The 26,259-nt window shown below is 42.7% G+C and overlaps 1 protein-coding gene and 1 long non-coding RNA gene across 3 annotated transcripts in view; one reads left to right on the forward strand and one right to left on the reverse strand.

Moving 5' to 3' along the window:
• Cog4 (component of oligomeric golgi complex 4) overlaps nucleotides 1–26,259 on the reverse strand; it is a 33,091-nt gene that overhangs the window by 641 nt on the left and 6,191 nt on the right. The window contains exons 5-18 of the mRNA XM_050144508.1: nucleotides 24,864–25,057; nucleotides 20,930–21,035; nucleotides 20,280–20,437; nucleotides 18,397–18,455; nucleotides 14,032–14,165; nucleotides 13,097–13,215; nucleotides 12,471–12,637; nucleotides 11,065–11,230; nucleotides 4,734–4,796; nucleotides 3,055–3,171; nucleotides 1,722–1,814; nucleotides 940–1,023; nucleotides 691–792; nucleotides 88–216 (exon numbers count right to left, since the gene is read on the reverse strand). Of these exons, the coding sequence (XP_050000465.1) occupies nucleotides 88–216; nucleotides 691–792; nucleotides 940–1,023; nucleotides 1,722–1,814; nucleotides 3,055–3,171; nucleotides 4,734–4,796; nucleotides 11,065–11,230; nucleotides 12,471–12,637; nucleotides 13,097–13,215; nucleotides 14,032–14,165; nucleotides 18,397–18,455; nucleotides 20,280–20,437; nucleotides 20,930–21,035; nucleotides 24,864–25,057 (1,691 nt within the window). The remainder of the gene's footprint in view (nucleotides 1–87; nucleotides 217–690; nucleotides 793–939; nucleotides 1,024–1,721; nucleotides 1,815–3,054; nucleotides 3,172–4,733; nucleotides 4,797–11,064; nucleotides 11,231–12,470; nucleotides 12,638–13,096; nucleotides 13,216–14,031; nucleotides 14,166–18,396; nucleotides 18,456–20,279; nucleotides 20,438–20,929; nucleotides 21,036–24,863; nucleotides 25,058–26,259) is intronic.
• On the forward strand, nucleotides 196–20,384 carry LOC126503039 (uncharacterized). 2 transcript variants are annotated; one of them, XR_007592135.1, is made up of 6 exons: nucleotides 196–332; nucleotides 11,428–11,557; nucleotides 16,228–16,320; nucleotides 17,236–17,355; nucleotides 18,422–18,534; nucleotides 20,262–20,384. It is a non-coding gene; the product is annotated as an uncharacterized lncRNA (long non-coding RNA). The 2 variants fall into 2 exon arrangements; XR_007592136.1 differs by lacking the exon at nucleotides 196–332 and adding an exon at nucleotides 13,409–13,535 and having other exon boundaries at nucleotides 11,240–11,557.

Below are 26,259 nucleotides of genomic sequence, written 5' to 3' on the forward strand. Positions count from 1 at the left end.
TTGCAAATGAGGGAGTGGCAGGGTTCCAAATTTGGCTATGAACTCTTCCCAGTCACTAATCTGGGCTAGGTTGAGGGAGTCACGTACCCGCTCTAGATTGAGGATTGTAGCCATTTGGGAGAGCCGGGCGAACTTGTCTCGGATGGTCCAGGTTGTCACCGTGGTAAGGTAGGCAATGAGTGACCTCAGTTCCTTGTCAAACTGCAGACCGCCTAGCTACCGGAGAATGAACACAAACCTTGTCTCTGTTTAAGGCCTGGCCCTATGATGAAACAACTAGAATCCAGTGGTCCTCAGAACTGGGAGCAAAGGCTGAAGATATGGCTCAGCAGGTAGGGGTGCTTGCCACCAACCCATGATCTGAGTTTGATTCCTAGAACCCACATGGAGAACCAGGATGACTGCAAAGTTGTCCACATGTACACTGTGGCATGTACTCCCCACGATAGATAGATAGATAGATAGATAGATAGATAGATAGATAGATAAGATAAGATAAGATAGATAAAAAAGAAAAAAAAAGAACTAGCAGGCAAGACCACCACTAGGCCTGTGACTCCAGTCTGTTCTAGTGCCTCAGAAGCCAGACAGAACTGGGTCTAGCTAAGCAGGTGGTGCTGGTGGCAGAGAGGACATAAATTCTGGGATGGAATAGGGGAGAGCTGTGGACCCATATTCCTTTGAACTTACCCTATTGAAGGTGGACTTCAGAACCACTTTCTCTAGTTCAACAGCAACAAGGCTGGTCATGAGGCCCGTCAGGCTGTCATAGATGACTGGAGACAGGCTGGCCTGCACAAAGCTTGTATCAGTAGAGTTCATCCAGTCCCTCTGCCTTTACATGAAGAGTCGTCCCCACAGACGACTCAGTGAGCCTTTGGACTCTACAGCAAGAGCGGTAGGCCACAGGATGCCAGTGAGGGCAGAAGGGGTAATTACCTTGAATTCTGCCATCTGCTGTTCCAGGTTGAGGATGAACTGCTGTACCCAAGGGTCATTGGCCTCATAGTCATTGAATTCTTCCTATGATCAGAAGCAAGTAGGGGTTGCAAAGGGCCTCTATCTAAGAATTACTAATCACCTTCATCCCTCCTCTGCCCTTTTAAGTAGATGAAATAAGTTCTTTCTTCCTGTAGCTTCTGACTATAAAATCAGCCTGAATGAGCAGGGCATTTTACATCTATAATTTCAGAGACCAAGGCAGGATTGCCTTAAGTTTGATAACAGCCTCAGTTATACAATGAAATGAGACCCTTGCCTGATAAAATAAAAATAAATAAAATCATTTCCTGTTTAAAAACACAAACCCAAACAAACAAATCCCCAACCAAACACAGAGAAGCAGCTTGAGTCCAAGGCTGAGCAGCAATGCTCCTATATCCAGCTACCAGCTCTGGGCTGCAGCAGTGCTCCATGTACGAGGGAGAGGCTAGGCCAGGAGAATAAAGCTCTTAGATGGTTACACAGTGAGACTCTCAAAACAAAAAATGGCTCCTAGGTCTATGACAGATGACAGATGGGGCAAAATGTGCTGTGCTTCAGTAAAGATGAGTCACGTGAAGACAAGATCCCTTCACATATTTCTCTGAGCCATGCTGACAGCAGGAACAAACTGTTTCCTGGGAGGAATCTAGTCTTTGATGGAGGTAGAGGTGAGCTGACGTTAGGTCTAGTCTGTTCAGATGATTCACTGCCTTTGATGACTGTTGTGTCAGACTGACCTCCTCGATGTTGTGGGAGACTGAGAGAAAAGTGTTGATCCAAGGTTGCACTTGCAGCTTGACTGCTGAACTGTTGAGCTCCGCCAGCCCTTCCTGCACCAAGACAGGACAGAGACACATCAGACATATGCCCCACCTCTTTTTTTGTTTTTTTCTTTTTTTTTTGTTTTTTTTCGAGACAGGGTTTCTCTGTGGTTTTGGAGCCTGTCCTGGAACTAGCTCTTGTAGACCAGGCTGGCCCCGAACTCACAGCGATCCTCCTGCCTCTGCCTCCCGAGTGCTGGGATTAAAGGTGTGCGCCACCACCGCCCGGCCTATGCCCCACCTCTTACCTTTTCTTCTACCCATCTCATGACTCCTGCAGCTGAGCAGGTGCTTCAAGAATCATAGTGGAGGTCATGATAAAGTTAGCCATAGAGGCCAGGCAGTGGTGGTACTAGAGAGGGAGAGGCAGACTGATGTCTATGAATTCAAAGCTACCCTGGGCCACTTTAGATTGAATTAGTCTAAAAGAGAAACAGAGCCAAGCAGTGGTGGCTTACACCTTTAATCACAGCACTGGGAAAGTGAAGACAGGAAATGATATGGAGGGGCAGAGAGAGAAATATAAGGCAGGAAGAGTTCAGAATTCAGTCTGAGGACTTGTAGAGAGAGGCTACCCCATTTAGTTTGAGGATTTTGTAGAGGTAAGAACTAGTAGCTAGCTGCTCTGCTTCTCTGATCTTTCAGCTTTCACTCCTTAGTATCTGATTCCGGGTTTTATTAAGACCGATTAGAAATTGCATTACAAATTGGCAGTGGTGGTGCACGCCTTTAATCCCAGCACTTGGAAAGCAGAGGCAGGTGGATCTCTCTGAGTTCAAGGCCAGACTGGTCTACAGAGTGAGTTCCAGGACAGGCTCCAAAGCTACACAGAGAAACCCTGTCTCAAAAAACAAAACAAAACCAAACAACAAAAAACAAAAAAGAAAAGAAAGAAAGCATGCTACAGTGATTTCATAATGCCTAGTGGCTGTGGTCAAGTGCCTGTGGCTAAGGTCAAGCATCATTGAACCCCGTGTGGTTCAATTCCTCTGCGCATCTTTCTGAGGGCTCTTGTCATTTTGGGATTACCAAGCAGAAATTCTAAAGGACATGGGCTTGTTCATGTGATACAAGCTAAAAAAAAGGACTGTGGGGCCTTTAGTCTCAAGGGGTTTGCATGCCTTCAGTGACTGGCATGTTTCATCCTTGCCCTCTTTCCCACATCCCTGTATCCGTGCGCACAGTAGAGCCTATAGTAAGCCAGCTAACAGTCTTCTCAGAGCATCATGGTAGCAGCATGAGGTCTTACCTGTAAGAGGTCTCGAAATTTGTTGGACACCGCAGCTAAGTCAGAAAGGCAGCTGTCAAACTTGGCCTGGGCCTGTTCCCCTCCAATGCCCTGACTGAACAGCTTGGTGCAGTCGCTCTAGAGGAAAATAAAAGCTTTAGAAATCGACTGTGCCTACGCCATTGGAATGTAAGCAGGGCAGAGAGGGTCATACACAGGTAGCCACCTGTCCTTTACTAGACTTCTCAGAAGATTCTGTAATGGTGGCTTTCTGCTTTCACCCCCCCCTTCTTCTAATGTGGGGGTACCAGTGTTGGGGAAGAGACAAGAAACAGAAATGGTAGAAGTTTACACACACACACACACACACACACACACACATTTAAGGCTAACAGGGCTGGAGAGATGGCCTAGTGGTGTAGAGCAATGGCTGCTCTTCCAGAGGACCTGGGTTCAATTCCCAGCAACCACATGGCAGCTCACATCTGTCTGTAACTCCAGTTCCAGGAGATCTGGCACCCTCACACAGACATACATACAGGCAAAATGTCAATGCACATAAAAATAAATGAGCCTGGGCTGGAGAGATGGCTCAGAGGTTAAGAGCGCTGATTGCTCTTCCAAAGGTCCTGAGTTCAAGTCCCAGCAACCACATGGTGGCTCACAACCATCTATGAGATCTGCTGCCCTCTTCTGGCCTGAAGGTGTACATGCAGGCAGAACACTATATACATAATAAAATCTTTAAAAAAAAATAAATAAAAGAGAGAGAAAAGAAAAAAAATGCCAGGCGGTAGTATACACAGTTAGGTCCTGGCACTGGAGAGGCAGAGGGAGGCACATCTTTGTGAGTTCAAGGCCAGCCTAGTTTATGAAGTGAGTTCCAGAACAGCTAGGGCTACACAGGGAAACAACAACAACAACAAAAACATTTAAGGCTAACTTTTCTAAGTTTAAGTTTTGGTTCGTGAGTTCCAGGACAACCAGGGCTACACAGGGAAACAACAACAACAACAAAAACATTTAAGGCTAACTTTTCTAAGTTTAAGTTTTGGTTCGTGAGTTCCAGGACAACCAGGGCTACACAGGGAAACAACAACAACAACAAAAACATTTAAGGCTAACTTTTCTAAGTTAAGTTTTGGTTCAGTCATGTATTTCCTAAATAACTTAGGCAAACAATTTAGTTGTGAAGCTTCAATTCCCCTCTCTATAAAAGGGAACAGATGCACACCTTTAATTCCAGCACTCACGAGGCAGAGGCAGGAGGATCTTGGTGAATTTCAGGCCAGCCAGGGCTACCAGTGAGACCCTGTCTCAAAAATTTGGGTTCTCTGGAAGAACAGTAAGTGTTCTTAACTGCTCAGGTAGCTTTCTAGCCCCTAAAACAGTTTTTAAGTACTTTTATGAAACATGCTCAACTCTATTTCATGAGAGCACTCAACAAACCAGAGCAGGATGGAAATCTGTACCTCACTGTATAGAACAGAGAACTGAGGCTAGAATGGAAGGACTTGGTTATGGTTATCATCCCCAGTAGGTCCATAGAGCTCTTGCTAAACTGCCAATCACTATTGGAATCCTACAAATGGGGATCTGTGTCAGCCAATGCTCAGTCACCTGAGGACAGGTGTTCAGTGCCTTTTCTCCACCAAGTGTGGCTCTATCTACTAAATGCTGATAGGCAATTTCACTTGTACCTCCAGAGTCTTCTTCAGAGTTGAGATATTTTCACTGCAGACTTCCACATTATTCAGAGTCACCTGGAAGACGATGAGAAAGGAACATTATTTCCTGATCGTTGGGTTTGCAGTCAACTCCGACAATATCCAAAATGGCTGACAGCTACATTTCTTGTGGCTCAGAGAAGTTCCAGTTTGAGTTTAGACCCAGCTAAGGAAAGCCAGCACCACTGTTATTAGGCAGGATAAACAGATCTTGGCTCAGACAGAATGGTGAGCCAGGCTCATGCTTTCTCATGTTCCCAATACCAAAGCAGCAAAACCATACTGACTGCAGAAGTAACACATCTTCCATATTACTTACAGATTACTTAATTCAGACAAAGAGGTATGTGTTAAGTCCTGGGCTCAAGATGACCATGTTTGGTAAAGAATGCAAACATATAATGAGTACTTGTGATAGACCAGGCACTATCCTAGATATTGGGAAAAAAAAACCTGAAAAAATAGACAAAATACAGCAGGCAGTATGCTTCAGTGATAAAATGTGTTGGAAAATAGTATTTTGTTTGTTTGTTTGATTGGTTTTTGGTTTTTTGAGGCAGGGTTTCTTTGTGTTGCTTTGGAGCCAGTCCTAGAACTAGCTTTGTAGACCAGACTGGCCTTGAACTCACAGAGATCTGCCCCCTCCCGAGTGCTGGGATTAAAGGTGTGTACCACTACCCATCTGGTATTTTAAGGTGTGTTACTTTGTTTATGCAGTGGAACAGTTGTTTAATATGTAAAGATGTGTTGCTTTTGTTTATGCTGCATTTGTTTAACTCTGTGAAGCTATGATTCTTTACCTGTCTAAAACACCTGATGGTCTAAGAAAGCACTGAACAGCCAATAGCGAGGCAGGAGCAGGGATAGACGGGGCTGGCAGGCAGAAAGTATAAATAGGAAGAGAAATAAATAAATAGGTTAGATATAAGGCAAACTGAGGCTGAGCATTCCTAACTAGGAATAAGCCTCCATGTGTGATTTATTTGGGAACTGGGTGGGCCCCCCAAAAGAGCCAAAGAGTAAAACAACCAACAGTAAGACTGCTTAGCGAGGACAAAACCCTGGACTGAATTCCTAGCACCCAGCCCTGGTTCAGCCTCCCAACTCCGATATGTATGTAAATTCAGATAGTGATAAACACTATGATAAAAATAAAACAGGGATGGAGGCAGAAATTCAAGATGGAAAGCCCTCAACACGAGAGCTGGGATTAGAACACATGAATCCCTAGTATGGGCTAAGGGCTCCTTCTTTTCCTGATTTACCTGTTCCTGAGACGAGGTGTAGAAAGAGCAACCATAAGCCCGGTGGTGGTGGGCACACCTTTAATCCCAGCACTCGGGAGGCAGAGGCAGGCGGATCTCTGTGAGTTCGAGACCAGCCTGGTCTACAAGAGCTAGTTCCAGGACAGGCTCCAAAGCCACAGAGAAACCCTGTCTTGAAAAACAAAACAAAACAAAACAAAAAAAAAGAAAGAGCAACCATAAAAGGCAGCATGGGGATTGGAGAGACAGCTCTGCAGTTAAGAATGCTCACTACAGGGCTGGAGAGATGGCTCAGAGGTTAAGAGCATTGCCTGCTCTTCCAAAGGTCCTGAGTTCAATTCCCAGCAACCACATGGTGGCTCACAACCATCTGTAATGGGTTCTGGTGCCCTCTTCTGGCCTGCAGGCATACACACAGAAAGAATATTGTATACATAATAAATAAACATTTAGAAAAAAAAAAGAATGCTCACTACACAGACATGAGTGCTTGAGTTTGTATGCCAGCACCTAAAAATGCCTATAACTACAGCTCCAAGCATGCACACCCTCCTTTCCCACATGTGTTTAATCTCTCACAGAGAATCATTTAAAAAAAGAGCAGTATAGGTGATGTGGCTCAGTTGGTAGAATGTTTACAGAACATACAAAAAGCCGTTGGTCTGATTCCCAGCACTGCATAAGCCAGACATGGTAGGGCTCACCTATAATTCCAGTACTCAAGAGGCAAAGCTGGAAGATCAGAAATTCAGTCACCCTTGGCTGAATAGTGAGTTGAGGCTGACCTGGGATATATGAATCCCTGCCTTTAAAAAAAAAAAAAAGGCAGTATGGGAACAGAAGTGATAAGGTACAAATATGACCATCTAGAGGAAATCATCTTTGGTTCAAGGTACTCAAGAAAGGCTCCATGTTGGAGATGTTGACTGGATTTACAAAGCCAGAATGCTCACGTTCCATTCATTCCAGCTGATGAGAACATTCCACCCCCCTGTCAGCCTCTCTTTGGCTCACTTTCCTATTCCTTTTCTTCCCACCTGTGCTGCTAAGGATCAAATACAGACCATGCTGAGTAAGTGCTCTGCCACTAAGGTATATCCCAGCCTTTCCTTCCGGCTCGAGGGAGTCTCATGTAGTCCAGGCTGGCCTCAAACTCCCTCTAGAGCAAGGATTCACTGCCTCTACCTGCCAAGTACTGGAATTGCAGGCCTATGCCACTATGCCTGGTAGAAACTTTTTTTTTTTAACATGTGTGAATATTTTGCTTGCACATATGTATTTGCACATGTATATGCCTGGTACAGAGGCCAGAAAAGGGCAGGCACTGGAACTCCTAGAACTGGAGTTACAGATGGTTATGAGCCACCATTCATACTGGTGCTGGGAATAGAACAGCAAGTACAGGGCCTGGAGAGGTAGCACAGTAGTTAAGAAAGCATTTGTTACTCTTGTAGAGGACCCAGGTTTGGGTCTTAGCACCCATCCATCACTTAGCTCACAACCATCCAAACTCTAGTTATAGGGGATCTGACAACCTTTTCTGACACCTATAGAAACCAAGCATGTACAGTATGTATACACACACACACACACACACACAAACACACAGGCAAAACTCATACATAAACAAAAATAAATAAATAAAAGTTAAAAATAAAATGTTCAGCAAATGCTCTTAACCAATAAGCTATTTCTCCAGCACTGCCACCCCGATCTTAAGAGGGTCTCATGTAGTCTGCCCTGTCCTCAAACTTGCTATGTTGATGAAGCTGGCCTTGAACTCTGGATTCTGCCTCTACTTCCTGAGTTTACAGATGTATGTCACCATGTCCAGCTTCTGGCAGGATGTTTTAGAGCAGGTAAATGCCATAAAAACACAGTTGTGGTCTGGGAATACGATATAGAGATTATGGGTTGTAGGATTAAAATATTTGGGGGACTCTCATGGCCTCTGGCTGGTCAGAGGGTGGCATAGGAGGAGGACAGGGCAGGAAGGAGCCATGACTGAGGAACTTACAGCTTTTAGGGTAAAGGAGAATCCCAGATGCAGAGGGGTTTGAACTGGAAGTCGGCTGTCTTTGAGTGCTCTTGTTGGTACCATGTAGTCAGTACTGGAGAACTTAGCTGGAGTACTGCAGCTTAGGCCCTCCAAACAGGACTGGGTAAAGGAAATGAGGCCATAGCACAGGCCTGCTAACGCTGTTTCCAGAGAAACTGTCCTGTTATGACAGCTGAAGGATAAAGGTCACAACCCAGTGTTTCCCAGGCTTTTAAGGGCACCAAGAATAACTGTCAAGAGAAAATGGAATTGGGTTCAAATGGTATTGACTTTTAGAGTTTCCCTTGGACTAACAATCTTTGTAAACATGGATTCACTGGGTTTATCCCTGCTCAAGGCAAATGGGATGTCAGGAGAGTTGGGGAATTCATTTTGACAGCCAAATGAATCAAAGTGTCATACAAAATAGGCTTTGTGGGGGGAGAAATGGTTCAGCCGTTAACGGCTAAGTTCACAAAGAAAACGTCAAGACAGGCTTTGTGGTGGAAGTAATGACATTTTAAGTGTTTGGAACTGGGAAAACCAGAAATCTGTCACCAAGCATTTAGCACCACCTTTCTTTTTGCCGAATCACGTGGGTCTTCTAACAATGAAACTGTCTAAATGGGAAATTTTCATAGAGTAGTGAAGCGGAGTGAAGGCGCTCGCTGGCTAACCCTGGGGACAGAAGTCAAGTGGTGGGGAAGTATTAGAAAGGTAGTCGGGTGAGGTTTAGGAGGCCTGAAACAAAAGACCAACTAGGCTTGAGGCCTGTGCCAGTAATCCAGCGGTTCAAAGGCTGGGGAAGGACAGCTGTACATTCAAGGTCCCTGGGCTACAGAGCAACTAGGCAAGCCTGAGTAAGTTGGTGAGACTTTTTTATTTTTGAGACAGGGTTTCTCTGTGTAACAGCTCTGGCTATTCTGGAACTTACTTCATAGGCCAGGCTGGCCTCAAAAGTACTGGGATTAAAGGCATGTGCTGCCACCGCCCAAGTTGGTGAGACTTTGGCTCAAAACAAGCATTGGGAGACATATTTTAGTGGTCAGTGTGCTTGCCTGGCACGTGTGAAGTCTTAGGTTCGATTTCTAGCACTGAAGAAACAAAAACAAGCAAACAAAAACCAAATAAAATACAGATGCCTGCTCAAAGACATGTATCTTTGGTGTGGTAGGTCCCAAGAAGCCAGTGAATGCTTCTGAGCCTGGAAATGAAAAAATGAATATAAGTTTTATGGGGTGGGGAGCAAAAGAAATAGAATACAAACAAACATCATAGTATGATGGTGTTTGCTGGGCATTTTTGGTAAAGTTCTCAAAAAGTAATACATTTCATAAGTAAACATTTCTTAGAGCTCTTTTTGTTAACTAAAAATTATATATTATTTGCTAGGCAGTGGTAGCGCATGCCTTTTTAGTCCCAGAGTTTGGGAAGCAGAGACAGGCAAATCTCTGTGAGCTTGAGGCCAGCCTGGTCTACAGAGCTAGTTCCAGGATGGCCAAGGCTATACAGAGAAACCCTGTCTTGAAAAACTGAAGATAGTTTCATGTATACCAGGCTGACTTTGAACTTTCTCAATAAATAGGGTTGTCTTTCAACTCATTCTCCTGCCTCCACCTTCCAGGTGCTGGGATTATAAATGTACTCTACCAGCCTAGGTTGATCCGCCTTTTGGAGAACACCCTGATATCCTGAGTGCTGGGATTAAAGGTGTGAACCACTACAGGTATATCAAGGGAAAAATTTTCAATGTCAGAAAAAGGACAAGGCATCTTAAATAACCATGTTGGATCTGTCTGGTAACTAACTAGTTAGTGTGATTTACCTGTGCAGGGTAAGGTAGCAAGTTTTAGGCAATGTCTCTGAGACCAAGAACATGAATCTGATAGAAGCGGAGCACTAAGAACTGCATGAACACATTTTTTGCATACAATCTATCTGTGGACTGTTGACTAAAAGTTCAGCTCTGGAAGTTTCCTTCAGCCTCTAGGCCTCAGGCACCAAACTCAAGTCTAGTGATATGGAAACAGGACACAAAGGACCTCTAACAGTGCTATTCCCATTCATGTCAAGTCAGCACGTGCCACAGAGACCTGATTACGAACCTCAGATTCCTTTTGTGTTCTTCAGTATGTTACAAACTGGCTGCTACCCTGTACAGACACTTTCATCCTTTTGGGCTTCTCTGTCCCTGTTACCATACGATGGGAAGACTCACGACTTCATCACATCTCTCGCTTGTGTGGCTAAATGCCTTCTGTCCTCCTTGAAACATCTTGATAGTAGTCCAGGATAACCCTGAATTCATTATCTACCTTTCTCAGCTTCCCAAGTGCTGAGATTACATGCATGTTCCAAAAAGGAAGTTACTAGAAAAGCAGCATTGGGAGGCATAAAGGACTGGTATCCATCAAGACTGTAGCTTCTCAGAAAAGTATATAGAAGCCTGACATAGACATTAGAGTTGGTTTTGTGGTGGATGCATACACTGTAGAGCCCCTCAACAGCTTGGCAGAGGAGTCTTGGGAAGAACACTGAGGAGAAGTAAGGAACCTAGGCTTTTGGCAAAAAAGAAAAGAAAAGCAAAAATAAACAAACAAAAAACATTATGCCTCAGGTTTGCTCAGAGCAGGTTCCTGGGTAGGAAGTGGTTTAAGAACGTTCCTTAAAGCTATATTCCTTTTCTATTAAGTTCTAGAGGAAAACTCTTCACCCTGAGGCTTTTTATAATCTGGCTAAGAGATCGCAGTCTAACCTCTCAAGGGAGCTGGGAATGTGGCTCAGTTGGTAGAGAACGCCATGCCTAGTACTGCTAAAATAGGACACACACCTATACTCCCAGCACTCCAAAGGCAGAAGCAGGAAGATTGAAGTCAAAGGTCATCTTTCATTACGTAGCAAGTTTGAGACCAGCCTTGGCTATAAAACCTGTTTCGAAACAATAAAAACCCTTAAAAAAAAAAAAAAAACTGACCCAGCTGTGAGCCTGAGGGCTACCTACCAGGAAGGACAGCTTGGCTTCATCGGTGCTCTCAATGCCTTTTGTGTCAAACTTGCCCTGCTGGAGGCTGCTGTGCATGATGTTCACAGCACTTGTCACCCCACGCTGGATGTCTTGAAAGGTGGTGGCTGGGAAGCCCATCCGTAGCTTATTACACAGAACATCCCTGCGGGGCAGAAGAGCATGTGCCGAGTTAGTGTTCAACCTGGCCGACAGGACAGCAAAAACAGAGCACCCACTACCCGTACTCTCTGTACCAGCTGCTCTTTTGGGGTGGACCCCACTCTTCTTCAGCAATCACACTGTCTGTGATGATTCTGACAGGGTCACTGTGGTTCTAGTTAATGTCTGCTTCTTCATCAGGCTTTCAGTTATTACCACTGAGCGTCATCAAAGAGGGGACAGTAGGGCTCAGTGAAAAGCAGTGCCACGTTGGAGCTGAAGAAGACACTTTGAGTCAAGTCAATACTGGATTTTCTGTTCTACTTTAGAGGTAAGTGGCCCATAACAAAGGATACAATCTCTCTAAGCCCCAGTCCCACATCTACAAAACTGAAAGCACAGTTCCCATATCAGTTTCTTTACTTTGTGTGAGGGGACACATGCTACAGCAAATTTGTGTAGATGAGGGAGGGAACGATTTGCAAGAGTTGGCTTACCTTCCCCTATGTGGGTGGGCTCTAGAGAGTAAATTTAGGTCATCAGATTTAGCAGCAAGTGTCTTTAGCTGCTGAGCCATCTCATCTGCCCTACATCAAGGTTTCTATACAATTAAATATTGGGGGAGCTGAACTGGGCATGGTGGCACACACTTTTAATCTCAGCACACAGGAGGCAGAGGCAGGTGGGTCTCTGAGTTTGAGGCCAGCACGGACTACAGAGCCAAGTTCCAGAATAACCTGAAAAAAACAAAAAACAGTAAGAGGGTGGGGGCTATCAGTATAGTCCTTGGCTTGTAGAGATGGAAAATATGTCTTTAAAACTACTGTTTTTATCTAAACCACATGCTTTTCTTTTGGGTCTGAGGGTAAGGTTCAACATACTTTAGTGATTAGGTTAAGTAAAGTAGTTAGGTAATTAAGACTGATGGACAGTTGCTCCAAGCTACGGATATTATATTAGGAACAGCAGCTTCAAAGTTTTTGTTTCTTTGTTTTTTCGAGGCAGAGTTTCTCTGAGTCCTGGCTATCCTGGAACTTGTTCTGTAGACCAGGCTGGCCTCAAACTCAGAGTTCCACCTGCCTCTGCCTCCCAAGTGCTGGGATTAAAGGCGTGTGCCATCATGTCCAGCTAACTTAATCTTGTTTGGGACTGAATTTGACCCAAAAAGAAACAGGTCTGACCGAGAAATCAAGATACACCTAGAATTTTTAATGCCTCAAAAGCAGAAAGGGAGTCAACAGTACCTGAAGTCAGCTTCCAGCTCTCTGGTGGCAAGGTTGATCATGGCACAGAGACAGTCGATGTTAGAGCTGGACAGTGCTCGCCCAATGCACTTTTTAACAATGTAGAAGACATCATCCACCATGCTGGATGTCAGCTGACCCTTTTCATAGGTATCCAGAGCCACAGCCTAACAAAAGGCAAAGCCCTCAGTGAGTATCCCAGTTCTGAATGTTCTAGATAGTTCTGTTTATACCAGCCCAGCTTCTGCACCCTTTTCTATACCTTAACAAAATAACATAAAACCACCTTACTTCCTAATGATCACTACATTAGAAAACAGAGTATTTGGGGCCTCTGGCTCGGTGATATCCAATATCTGGGATGTCAGTATACCTGCAGGGAGGCAGGGAACAAGGCTCTATAGGGAGCTGAGCGGTTCTCTTGTAACCTTTGGGAAAGACCCAGCTGGACATGAAGAGTATGACAACTCCGGAGATGTCCTTTTACACACAGCAGTGCTACCCAGTATGCATTGGAAGTACTCTCAAAGCAGGACCAAGAAATATGACAGGTCTCAGCCATTTCATTCAGCCTGGCTTCTTGGACAGGAAGCTCCACTTGCAAGAGATGTATCCTAGTGTCCTACCTTATTGACAGTCTCCCTCATGAAGTACTCCTCCATGGTAATATAGAAGCCAATTAGCTCCTGCATGGTACAGCTCAATAGGCAGTTATTGAGGAGTTTGTCCAGGCACTTCTGGTGCTCTAGGGGACAGCCAAGAAAGGAATATTCACTTTTCCCCCCAAGGGAAACAGCAATGTTTTTCATTTTTCAAGTTCTCTTCTGGTTTTTGTTCCAAACAGGTTCGTATTTTCCATGAATAAAGTCACTTCTCAGAATAAACAATTTTGTACAAATAATTTAATTCACAAAAAAAATTTAATTCCTTTTCAACAGTTCTCCAAGATTGCACAGAAGACAAAAGATGCACGCTTCCAGGGCAAAGACCAATATATATTAGATATAGAGCACATTCTCCTCTATATCAGCACTGTCTAGCTGTTCAGTAGGTGTATCTGTGATGGTAGGAATTTTTAAATATATTTATTGTTACTGTGTTTGTTGTGTGTGAATAATGTGTGAGAGTGTGGCTCATGCATGCCATAGTGCTCTTGTGGAGGTCAGAGGACAACTTTTAGGGAGACAGTTCTTTCTTTCTACCATAGGTTCTAGGGACTGAACTCTGGTCATGAGGCTTGTATAGCAAGCACTCTCACAATCTGAGCCATTTTGCCAGCCCAGGACATGGTGTTTTTAAGTCTAACTATAAACGAGACCCAGTACACAGAAAAGTGTAAGAAATGAATGGACACTGGTTTTCCTTGCCTTTAGATAAAGTGTTTAGAAGCCTCAAAATTCCAGTCTAATTCTAAGATGTGGCACACTGAACATTTCCTCTAAAGGTCATTTTGTCCAGAAACTCAGTGTTTTCTTATTAGGAGCTCTGTGGCTTGGCTGTGACAAGACAGTGCCAAGAGCTTATGCCAGTTCTCCCATTCAATGTGAAAAATATTTTTTACCTTGCTTTACATCTTCTGAAGCCGTGGAGTCCCCCACCTCAAAATCTGCGCTGATCCTCTTCCTGAGGAAGCGTAAGTACAGCTCACTTCGGGCATTCATCAGAGTGACCTCAGTCAGGACGGGGTCCAGCTCCCTAGGATAAAGAACACATGGAATAAGAATGCTTTATTCCTGTAAATGGAAGGCTACAAGGTAAACACAGACTCCCTCCTCCTAACCCAGGTACATAAGGATAGTTCTGCCTGGTGACTGCATTGCCTTATTTGTCATAGAGACATTTTCTTTTTCTTGCTTTATCAGGGTCTCTCGATAAAGCTCTGGTTGTTCCGGAACTCTGTAGAACAGGCTGCCTCAAACTCACAGAGATCTGCCTGCTTCTGCCTCCTGAGTTCTGGGATTAAAGGTGTGTGCTACTACACCCAGTTTCAACCATATTTTTCACTGGCTAGTACCTGAATCATTTACCTCCAATATAAAAATTACCTATGCTTCTGTAAAATAAAATATTCTTCCCTAATCTTAATTGAACCATGAGATTTTAAGAAACACCATTAAACCATCTATCTCAGTAAACAGCCAAAACAATCCTGAGAAAATGAAATTTGAGGACTTGAACTTCCTGAATTCACTGGCTAAGAGTGCTTGCTGTACAAAATGAGGACCTAAGTTGGAATCCCCCACACCCATGTTCATTCATTCATTCATTCATTCATTTATTTATTTATTAATTATATAATATTCTGTCTGTGTGTATGACTGCAGGCCAGAAGAGGGCACCAGAACTCATTACAGATGGTTGTGAGCCACCATGTGGTTGCTGGGAATTGAACTCAGGAACTTTGGAAGAGCAGGCAATGCTCTTAACCACTGAGCCATCTCTCCAGCCCCCCATGTTTTTTTTTTTAAAGGAAGAAAGAAAGAAAGAAAGAAAGAAAGGAAGAAAGAAAGAAAGGAAGAAAGGAAAAGAAAAGAAGAGAAAAGAAAAGAAGCCAGGGACTGGAGAGATGGCTCAGCGGTTAAGAGCACTGATTGCTCTTCCAGAGGACCTGGGTTCAATTCCCAGCATCCATATGGCAGCTCACACCTGTCTGAAAATGCAGTTCCACAAGATCTGACACCTTCACACCAATGCACATAAAATAACGCTAATAAGTCTTTTAAAAAGTTTTTTAAAAAAAAAGAAAAAGAAAAAGAAAAGAAGCCAGGCCAACCAGCCTATCTGAAACAGCAAGCTTCAAGTCCGGTGATAGACTTGGTCTTAAGTGAGGTGGACAAGAGAAGAGGAGGAGAGTGACAGAATAGGTACCCAAAGTCTCCTCTGACCTGGGGACTCACATATATAAACACACAACATGCACTTGAGCTCATGTATACACATGTACAAACACTCCCCCCAAAGCTAGTGAAGACTACGCATTGCTAGTGTAAAGATACATGTATAAATGGAATCAAATTGAGAGTCTAGGTAGTCAACTGATTTTATTTGTTTTTTTAAAACAGGATCTCTTTATGTAGCTTTGGCTAGCTATAGACCAGGCTGGTCTCAAACTCATAGACATCCTCCTGCCTCTGCCTCATGAGTGATCTTAATTGAGACTATTAGGACAATTGAATGGAGGGATGAATGACCCATTCAAATGAATTGTGCTAGGACCACTGAGATATCCACAAGAATAAGAAGATGAACCTGATCTCACTATAAATACAAACTCCCTTCACACACTGAAAAGAACTGGACAAAACACAAATCTGGTCATACAGTTTGCACAGTCCTCCATTACTGATACATGACCTGGGCCTGACTCTCTAATGACCACCTAGTGATCATCTTATTTCAGGCTCTCTCCAGTATTTTGCACATACTTTCCTTATGCTATCTGGGACACTCTTCCTTATACTCAAACTCATTCTTCCAGTCTCAGGCTTACGGCCATCTCCTCAGAAAGAATTCTTGAAACTTGATCACATTTGGTTATATCTCATTACATGCTCTCTGTACTTTATACTTCATGTACCCCAGTGGTTAACAGCATGTATTCTAGAACTAAACTGCTTGGATTCTATTTCTGGCTCTGCCATTTTCTAACTTTATTATCTTGGTCAAGTCATTTGGCATCTCTAGGCTTTAGTCTGTTCATTTGAAAACAGTTGTAAATTAAATCAGTGATTTACTACTGATTTTTGCTTCTCCCAAGGGACTACAATGGATAGAGACAAGGATGCTCCTATTCTCAGAGTTTATAGGACAGTTCCTGAAAAATAAAACACCGAAACTACCCAGCCAAAAAGTGAGTAGTGTGGAGGTTGACACACCTTGAAGTAAGTGGTATATTTGTTAGGTACTGTCTAGCATACTATGAATGTTATATACATGTTAGTTATCATTATTATCCATTATTAATATTTGTTAAGTATTGCCCAGCATAAAATGAGCATTATATACACATTAGCTATTATTATTATGCTGGTTAGGTTGTTTGCTTGTTTTGGTTTTTCAACAAGATTTCTCTGTGTAGTTCTGGCTGTCCTGGAACTCACTCTATTGACCAGGCTGCCTGCCTCTGCTTCTTGAGTGCTGGGATTAAAGTGTGTGCCACCACTGTGCAGCTGCTGGTTAGTTTTGGTTGTTGTTGTTGTTTTTTTTTTAAGTCAATTTAACATAAGCTATGGTATTCTGGGAGACCCTCAAATGAGAAAATGCTTCCATAGGATTGTACTACAGGCAAGTCTGTGAGGCATTTTCTTGGTTAATGACTAGTGTGAAAGGGCCCAGAACCCTGGGCAGGTGGTGCTAGCCCTGGGAGGTGGTCCTGGGATGTACAACAAAGAAAACTTTGCAAGCCATGAAGGACATGTCAGTAAGTAGCACTCCATAGTCTCTGCTATCAGTTCCTGCCTGCTTGAGTGTTTGTGTCAGCTTCCCTTAATGATGGACTGTGATTAGAACATGTAAGTCAACAACTTCCCCACCCCAACTTGCTTTTGGTTATTGGTGTTGATCACAGAAGCAGAAAGCAAACTAGAACAATTACCATCAATCTGATAGATTATAAGTGCCATAAGAAAGGAATTATATTTGGTTTTGGTCACTTTGCTAGCCTAGGAACCAGTATCTGGTATATAATATGTACACAGTAAAAATTTTTTTATTTAATTTTTAAAACTAAAACATTTAAAAAGTTTTTTCTATTTTATGTGTATAGGTGTTTTGCCCACAAGATTTACGTCTACTCAACAAGAGCATGCAGTGCCTGCAGAGGGCAGAGAGGTGTAGATGCCCACAGATTTCAGAGATGTTGGATTTCTTGAAGCTGGAATTACAGGTGATTGTTGAGACACTGATTTGGGTGCTGGAAACCAAACTTAACCATTGAGCCATCTCTCCAGTCCCTAACTTTGTTTTTGAAATAGGGTCTCGGGCTGGAGAGATGGCTCAGAGGTTAAGAGCATTGCCTGCTCTTCCAAAGGTCCTGAGTTCAATTCCTGGCAACCACATAGTGGCTGACAACCATCTGTAATGGGGTCTGGTGCCCTCTTCTGGCCTGCAGGCATACACACAGACAAAATATTGTATACATAATAAATAAATATAAAAAAATGAAATAGGGTCTCACTAGTATAGGCTAGCCTTGAATTCACTATGTAGCTGTAGCTGACTATGAGCTTGAACTTCTGATCCTCCTGTGTCTACCTTCTGGGGTGCTAGTATTATAGGCATGAACTATCATCTTGTTTTTATGTGGTGTTGGGCTTTGAGCATACTAGGTAAGCACTCTTACCAATGGAGATATCCTCAGCCACTGATCTGTTATTCTTTATCAACTACATGTGTTATATATATTCTTTTGTATGGTATCTTCCATTAGGAAAAATTGATAAGAGTTGGAAATTGGTGGTTCATGTCTGTAATCTCAGCATTTGGAAAACTGAGGCAGGTAGATTGCTATGAGTCTGGCTGCTCTTCAAGAGGACCTAAGTTCAATCCCGTGTACCTACATGGCAGCTCTCAACTGTAACTCCGGTACCAGAGGATCCGACACCCTCACACAGACACACATGCAGATGAAACACCAATGCACATAAAATAAAAATAAATCATTTTTTAAAAAGTGAATAAAATCACTGTGGGCATGGTGACACAGGTCTTTAATCCTGGTACTTGGGAGGCAGAGGCAAGTGGATCTCTGTGAGTTCAAGGTTATCCTGGTTTACATTGAGAGTTCCAGGAGAGCACAGAGAAACCTTGTTTCAAAAAACAAAACAAAATAAAACAATAAAATAAAAACTAAAATCCACATTTTAACGAAGTCTCTAAACTTCATTAGTAAAGAGTAATTGAAACTCATAGGCTGAAGGATTATTACCTTGGTTCAATTTTTTCTGTTGCAGAATTTCTCATCAAGTTGCTCTGGACAAGCCGGAACTGCAAAACACCACAAAATCAATCAGAACAGTATTCCTGCCTCCCAATGGCCATTCTCACCTATGAGGCTAAGTTTCAGGTTGCTAACTAGGTTTACTTTTCTTTCAAGCTAGGGACGGACTTTCTGGCCAAAGATTGCTTTTGGTTTAGGCACTACTTAATTTTTTTTTCGAGACAGGGTTTCTCTGTGTAGCCCTGGCTGTCCTGGAACTCACTCTGAAGACCAGGCTGGCCTTGAACTCAGAGATCTGCTTGCCTCTGCCTCCTGAGTGCTGGGATTAAAGGACAGAATCAGCACCACCTGGCCAATTAATTTTTTTACAGGGTTTCTCTGTAGCATTGGAGTCTGTCCTGGAACTAGCTCTTTTTTTAATTAATTAATTAATTAATTAATTAATTAAAGATTTCTGTCTCTTCCCCACCGCCGCCTCCCATTTCCCTCCCCCTCCCCCAATCAAGTCAAGTCCCCCTCCCTCTTCAGCCCAAAGAGCAATCAGGGTTCCCTGCCCTGTGGGAAGTCCAAGGACCACCCACCTCCATCCAGGTCTAGTAAGGTGAGCATCCAAACTGCCTAGGCTCCCACAAAGCCAATACGTGCAGTAGGATCAAAAACCCACTGCCATTGTTCTTGAGTTCTCAGTAGTCCTCATTGTCCACTATGTTCAGTGAGACCAGTTTTATCCCGGGCTTTTTCAGACCCAGGCCAGCTGGCCTTGGTGAGTTCCCGATAGAACATCCCCATTGTCTCAGTGTGTGGGTGCACCCCTCGCGGTCCTGAGTTCCTTGCTCGTGCTCTCTCTCCTTCTGCTCCTGATTTGGACTGAAACTAGCTCTTGTAGACCAGGCCGGCTTCAAACTCACCAAGATCCACCTGCTTCTGCCTCCCAAGTGCTGGGATTAAAGGCATAAACCACTACTGCCCAACTAATTTTTATTTATTTTTATTTTATGTATGGATATTTTGCCTACAATGTATGTTTAGTGTGTGTGAAGGTCAAAGAGGGCTTCAAATCTTCTGGAACTGAAGTCACAGATGGTTGTTAGCCACGATGGAAGTGCTGGAATCAAACTCAGGTTCTTTAGAAAAACAGCAAATGCTCTTAACCACTCTGGCCCTTGTAATTACATTTAAAAGTAACACCAGGGGCTGATGAGATGGTTTAGTGGTCAAGAGCACTTGCTGCTCTTGGTGAGGATTGGAATTTGGTTCCCAGAACCCATGTGGTGGCTAACGACCATCTATAACTTCAGTTCCAAGGGATCTGGTTCCTTTTTTCTGGCCTCCATGAGCACTAGGCATGCACATGCTGCACATACGTGCACATGGTCAAAACATTCATACAGAGAAAATAAAAACTCCAGTAAGTCTTAACTCAGGCTGGCCTGGATCTCCTTATGTAGTCTAGGCTGGCCTCAAGATAATGGTGATCCCGCTGCTTCAGCCTCCCAACTGCTGGGATTACAGCCAGGTACCACCAAGTCCAGCTGGCCATTCCTATTTCTATATGCTACTTTTATTTCCTGTGCTTATAAATATGGAAAATAGTTCTGGAAAAGGAAGCCATAAGGAAAAAAAGGTAAAATTCAAAACAAATTATTAATATTTGACATTTAACAGTATCCTAGGAGAAAAATCCTCTTTGCATCACTAGAGGGCACTATCGTATATTCAATGGCCAAGAATTTGATCTTGTTTCTGTTAAGGTAGTAATAGGCAAGGTGCAGAACAATATACCTTCAGCATCTTTCTTCTCCTTCTAGTTTACTGAGTGCGCTGCCCTGACTAAAGCTGCTTTCAACCTGCAGGTAGTTTCCTCTGCTCACCTGCTGGTGGTAGTCCCTCTGCTTGACGAACTTGTTCACCACCGTCTCCACCTGTTTGTCACATTCTACTTGAAGATGCTTGATCAAGGTATAGAGTCTGCCAGGTCCATAGTAAGTTTCCACTATGGGTTGGTGGGTTTCCACAATTCGGGCAATCCCTAGAAGGAAGTGAGAGTTGGACTCCACATGCTTTTTCCATAAAATAAATTCCTTTCCCCATCAAAGATTAACTTTGGTCTAACTCAATCCCTCTCAGCTACCTTACTATTTGAAATGGATAGTTCTAGTTGTTGCTTGATGTTGTTAAGAAAATTTATTAAATAGAAATGGTGACTGGTATATGAGCAGGCACTTGAAAAGTCACAGTAAAGCTGTTTTCTCTAGCAGGGTCTTTAGAATAGATCATCTTCCTTGAAGTAATTTATTTTAGGTTAAATTTAGTTTTTTTTAAGTTTAGGTCTTGAGGGTTAGGGATGTTAAACATTCTGGAGACGCCAATCTTGCTAATCAGATACTAATCTGGAAACTGGTCAACTCCAGCAAACTATAGGATTGACCAAACACACCTGAGTAGAGGGAAAGGCAAGGCAAGGATGCAGATGTTGGGAGAAAGCGTCTTTGGTCTCCCTATAGTAGAGAGAGAGGCTCACCCTCAAACAGGAGAGTGAGAGTGTCTGCAAAGATGACGGCAGCTCTTCGGTCACTCATGTCTGACCCCAGCACCAACAGCAGGTTCTCCTCAGCCTTGCTAGCCACCTGAAAGCAGAAAGAAACCGACACGTATTTCTCAGACCAAAAGCCTCTTGTCAGCTTTTCTTCCACCATGTTCCCTTGGTGGTTAGAGGTTGGAGGCAGCATTGAGGAACCTCTTTGTGGGTGCTCAAGCAGGACAAGGAACCCGAGAATGTGATTATATTTATTTACTGATCGACTGACCGACTGATTGGAGGCAGAGTCTCACTATACAACCCTGGCTGGTGGCCTGGAACTTGCTTGCTATGTAGATTAGGCTTGCCTCCAAGGTACAAGAAATCTACCTGTCTCTGCCTATTCAGTCCCAAGATCAAAGCTATCTGTCATCATACCCAGCATGCTCTCCTCTTTGGGAGAATAAATAATCTTTTAATCTCTGAAAATATGGACTACTATTAGCTAAAAGGAGAAAATACTCCTAATTTCAATAATGACCTTAAATGTCTTAAATATAACTTGATGTATTTATAGTGCTTTGTTGAGGGGGCTGGAGAGATGGCTCAGTGAATGGCTTGAATCAAGTGCACTGGCTTGATTCAATAACCAGAACCTACAAAGTAGCTCATAACCATCTGTAACTCCAGTTACAAGTCCTCTTCTGGCCCCCACAGGTACCAAGCATGCAAGTGATGAACAGATATACATGTAGACAAAATCCCCATACACATAAAATACAAATTAAAAAATATTTTAAAAATTAAAAATGTACCATAGGACATTTTATTATTGAGTCAGGGTCTCTCTAAATAGTCCAAACTGGCTTAAAAGTGACTGTATAAATGAGGTTAGCCTTTCTTAAATTAGTGATATTTCTGCCTCAGGCTAGCATCACAAACACATGTTATACTATGATGCCTAGCAACTGTACTTAATTAAATGTTTTATTATATCACCCCTCTATATGCTAATGAATATATTTTAACCATTGGTTAATAAGGAAGCTGTTTTGGCCTATGGCAGGGTAGAATATAGGTAGGTGGGAAAACTAAACTGAATGCAGGGAGAAAGGTGGAGTCAGGCAGTTGCCATGTAGCTGCCGAAGAAGAAAGATGCCAGAACCTTAATGGTAAGTCACAGCCTGGTGGCGATGCACAGATAATAGAAATGGGTTAATTTATGATGTAAAAGCTAGCTAGGAATATGCCTGAGTCATAGGCCAAACAGTATATAATTAATAGTTTTTCCATTTACAACTGAGCGTGCGTGTGTCTTTGCCTCAGTGCATGTGTGGAAGCCAGAGGACAATTTACTGGAATTGTTTTTCCCTCTGTGGGTCTAAGGGATTGAAATCAGGTTGTTAGGCTTGATAGCAAATGACTCTTCTCACTGAGTCATCTTGCTTAATTTCTGTTTGTTTGTGTGAGATAGAGTCTCTTTATGTGGCACTGGGTGTCCTGGGACTCACTATATAGACCAGGCTGGCTCAGAATTCCCAGAGATCTGCCTGCCTCAACCTCCTGAGTACTGGGATTAAGGCATGTGCTACTATATCTAGCCATCTTACTTCATCTTTAACTAAATTTTTAGAATCAGTAAAGCACATAATTAAATGTTTAAAAGGAACAAAGTCCTTTCTCTTACCTACATCTCAAGATCCAAATTCCTTTCCACAATATTCAGTTCTTATATAAGTATGTATCTTTACTGCCACTCTCCTCAACTGAAATAAGAATGACAGCTTACTATTTTATACCCTATTTATTTAACAGACCACGAATGTTATAGAGTGGTGGATCTCAATCTGTGGCTTGTGATCCCTTTGGTAAATCTCTACCTCCAAAAATATTTACATTACAATTCATAAAAGTAGCCAAATTATAATTATGAAGTAGTAATAAAATAATTTCATAGTTGGGGGTAAAAGACTGCAGCATTTGGAAGCTTGAGAGTCACTGGGTGTGGTGGCGCACGACTTTAATCCCAGTACTTGGGAGGCAGAGGCAGGTGGATCTGTGTGAGTTCAAAGCCAACCTGGTTTACAAGAGCTAGTTCCAGGACAGGCTCCAAAGCTAGAGAAACCCTGTCTCAAAAAACCAAAAATAAAATAAAGTAAAATAAACTAATAAATGTGGAATGGTTTCCTTTTTCATTGTTTCTTTTTTCTTTTCTTTTTTTTGGGGGTGGGGAGGAAAAGATCTCTACATAACCCTGGTTGCGTGGTTGTTCTGGAACTCACTATGTAGACCAGGCTGGTCTCAAACTCAGGGATCTACCTGCTTCTATCTCCTGAGTACTGATATCACAGGAGATCACAGGACTGAGCAACCAGGTTTCAGTCTCAGTCTCATTCTGAGGATTCCTGGAGGTAGGACTGTCATTTTTGGCATTTTTGGACTGAGGTAGAGGTAAGAGCCAGTGGCTAGCTGCTTTGCTTTTCTGGTCTTCAGGCTGAACCCCAATATCTCTGTCTTTGGGTTTTTATTAATCATGCTACACCATCTTTGGTGACTAATCTTTTTTTTAAAGATAAAGTCTCATGATTTACTATGTAGCAGAGGACAACCCTGAGTTCCTGACCCTCAAGCCTCCCTCTCCCAAATGCTGGGATTACAAGCACGTATCATCACAATAACTGAAAACTGTGTCTTTTCTTTTTTTAAATCTTTGTGTGTGAGCTCTGGTAGATCCATGCCACAGTGTATGTGGAGGTCAGAGGACAACTTTGTAGTGTCAGGTTTTCTCAGTCCACCTTTACATGGCTTCTGGGGATCAAATTCAAGATCTAGGCTTATACTCAAGTACCTTTGGCAACAAAGCCATCCTACATATCCTTTCAACTGATCTTAAAAGAAGCTAGCCCCTTAGTGATACATGCCTATAGTCCTATAGACAGGGGTAGGAGGTTCAAGTTCAAGGACAGCTCAGTCTACATACTGAGTTATACCCAGAACCACAAGAGTCTATGTCAAAAAAAAACCAAACAAAATCAGAAAGTAGTTCCTAAGTAACAGCTTGAAAGGGTGACTCAACTTTTCATGGGAAGTTGTATTTTAATTTTTTTGTATTTTTACCTGGTCTTTTGAAAATCAATATGTATCAGCAGATGTCTAGGCTATGCCAAGAAAAGAACAGGCTATTAAAAAAATGTGCCACTGGGCGGTAGTAGTGATCACATCTGTGAGAGATTTTCTGATTGGTTTGAAGTGGGTAAATCCACTTCTAGTCTGGACCTTTGAGGTAGGAAGACACACATCTTTGATCCGTATTTTGAGGCAGGGGGAAATCCTGCCTTTGATCTGGATTTTTTTTTTCCTCAAGACAAGGTTTCTCTGTAGCTTTGGTGTCTGTCCTGGAACTAGTTCTTGTAGACCAGGCTGGCCTCGAACTCACAGAGATCTTCCTGCTTCTGCCCCCCCCCCCCCTCGAGTGCTGGGATTAAAGGCGTGTGCCACCACTGTCGGCTTTGCTCTGGATATTAAGGCTGGAAAACACAGGCCCTTAATTTGGTTTTGAGGCCCAAAGACACTAGCCTTTGATCCAAATCTTGAGGCTGGAAGACCCACCTTTAATCTGGGCCACACTTCTGTTGAAAGTCTACATAAAAACATGGAAGAAGGGAGCTTTTGCTTTGTCTTTTTGTCCTTGCTAGCACATCCAATTCTTTCACTGGCACTGGAGCCTACTTCTTCTGGATTCCAGCACATACAGAAACCAGCTGAGACATCCAGCCTTGGGGGACAAGCAACTCCTGGATTCTTGAATTTTTTGTTCACAGCTAGCTATTGTTGGATTATCTGGACTGCAGCCATTCCAATAAATCCCATATATATATATAAATTATACATTTCATAAGTTCTGTGACTCTTGAGAACTGTAATACAATGCCCATACCTGTTTGCAAAGGTATTCTGAGAATTTGCTTAGCCCATCCTCATGTAAACCTAGCAGTGGGAAGATCTTGAAGAATTGTTCCACCTGGGGCAAATCACCTTCTTTGGTCGCAATAGCAAACTTCTCTGCTACTATGCCTTTAAGACGCTGTTCAGCTTCCTGCAGCAATTTCAGGTTGGCATCAATAATGCTTCCTGCTCAATGGAGAGAAAATGAAGATCAATGTAAGGAATGGTGCTGTATCAATCAGGTCCATGCCACAATGTGTACCACTATTCATATGGCAAATATGTTTAAATACTGACTGTGTACAAGATACTAGACTAGCAATGTGGATGAATGAAAGATGAATCTGCCATGATTGTACTATCATGAAAGTTATAATTAAGTAAAAGATAAAATCTGTGTCTTAATATATATAACAATTTATGAGAAAAGTCCCAAGAAAGGTGCCTAACAGTCACATTTCTGGGTGAAGTAATAAAAAGACTTCCTAGAAAAGGTTATGTATCATCTCTTAAACCTGGACAGGACTTTAAATTCTGAGTATGAGGGACATATTCCAGGAAAAGGAACTGTAATAAACAGATAGAAGCAGAAGTATGAAGAGTATCTGCAAAATACTGCAAGTATTTTGCTATGGTGACCAAAGAAGGTGATTTGCCCCAGGTGGATCGATTTTTCAAGATCTTCCCACTGCTAGGTTTACATATTCCAACCTAAAGAAGAGCTCGAGTCACTTGCACACAGCATTAGGACGAGTGGCTTCTCCACAGATGGAGTGACTCAGTTACAGAAAGTCAAGACCCTACATGAGGAATGTTTTTAGTGCATATATGTGTAGAGTAGAATACAAACTTGAGTGTTATCCTTAAGAATACAGCCCATAGCTGGGCGGTGGTGGCGCATGCTTTTAATCCCAGCACTCGGGAGGCAGAGGCAGGCGGATCTCTGTGAGTTCGAGGTCAGCCTGGTCTACAAGAGCTAGTTCCAGGACAGGAACCAAAAGCTACGGAGAAACCCTGTCTCGAAAATTAAAAAAAAAGAAAAAGAAAAGTATGTGTTGCTAGGTATGGTGACTCAAGTCTATAGTGCAGCACTTGGGAGCACTGAGATGGGGATTCCATGAGTTCAGGGCCAACCTGGGCTACAAAGTAAGACCCACATCTTTTAAAAACACAACAAACAAAAACAAAGCAAAATTAGGAAGGTATGTGATATTAGGACATTTCTATATCTGGTAGTATGGTGTAATTCTGTACCATCCTAGGACAGATAATATGCCCCTTTGATGGATATCCTAGTTGCTAATTTTGCGAACTTGACATAAGTTAGATTATCTATAGGTGAGTCTGTGGGGCATTTCTTTTTTTTTTTTTTTTTTTTTTTTTTGGTT

This window comes from Alexandromys fortis, unplaced genomic scaffold, assembly GCF_014885135.2.
Source record: "Alexandromys fortis isolate MF-2015 unplaced genomic scaffold, M_Fortis_MF-2015_v1.1 scaffold_1, whole genome shotgun sequence".
Lineage (NCBI taxonomy): Eukaryota > Metazoa > Chordata > Mammalia > Rodentia > Cricetidae > Alexandromys > Alexandromys fortis.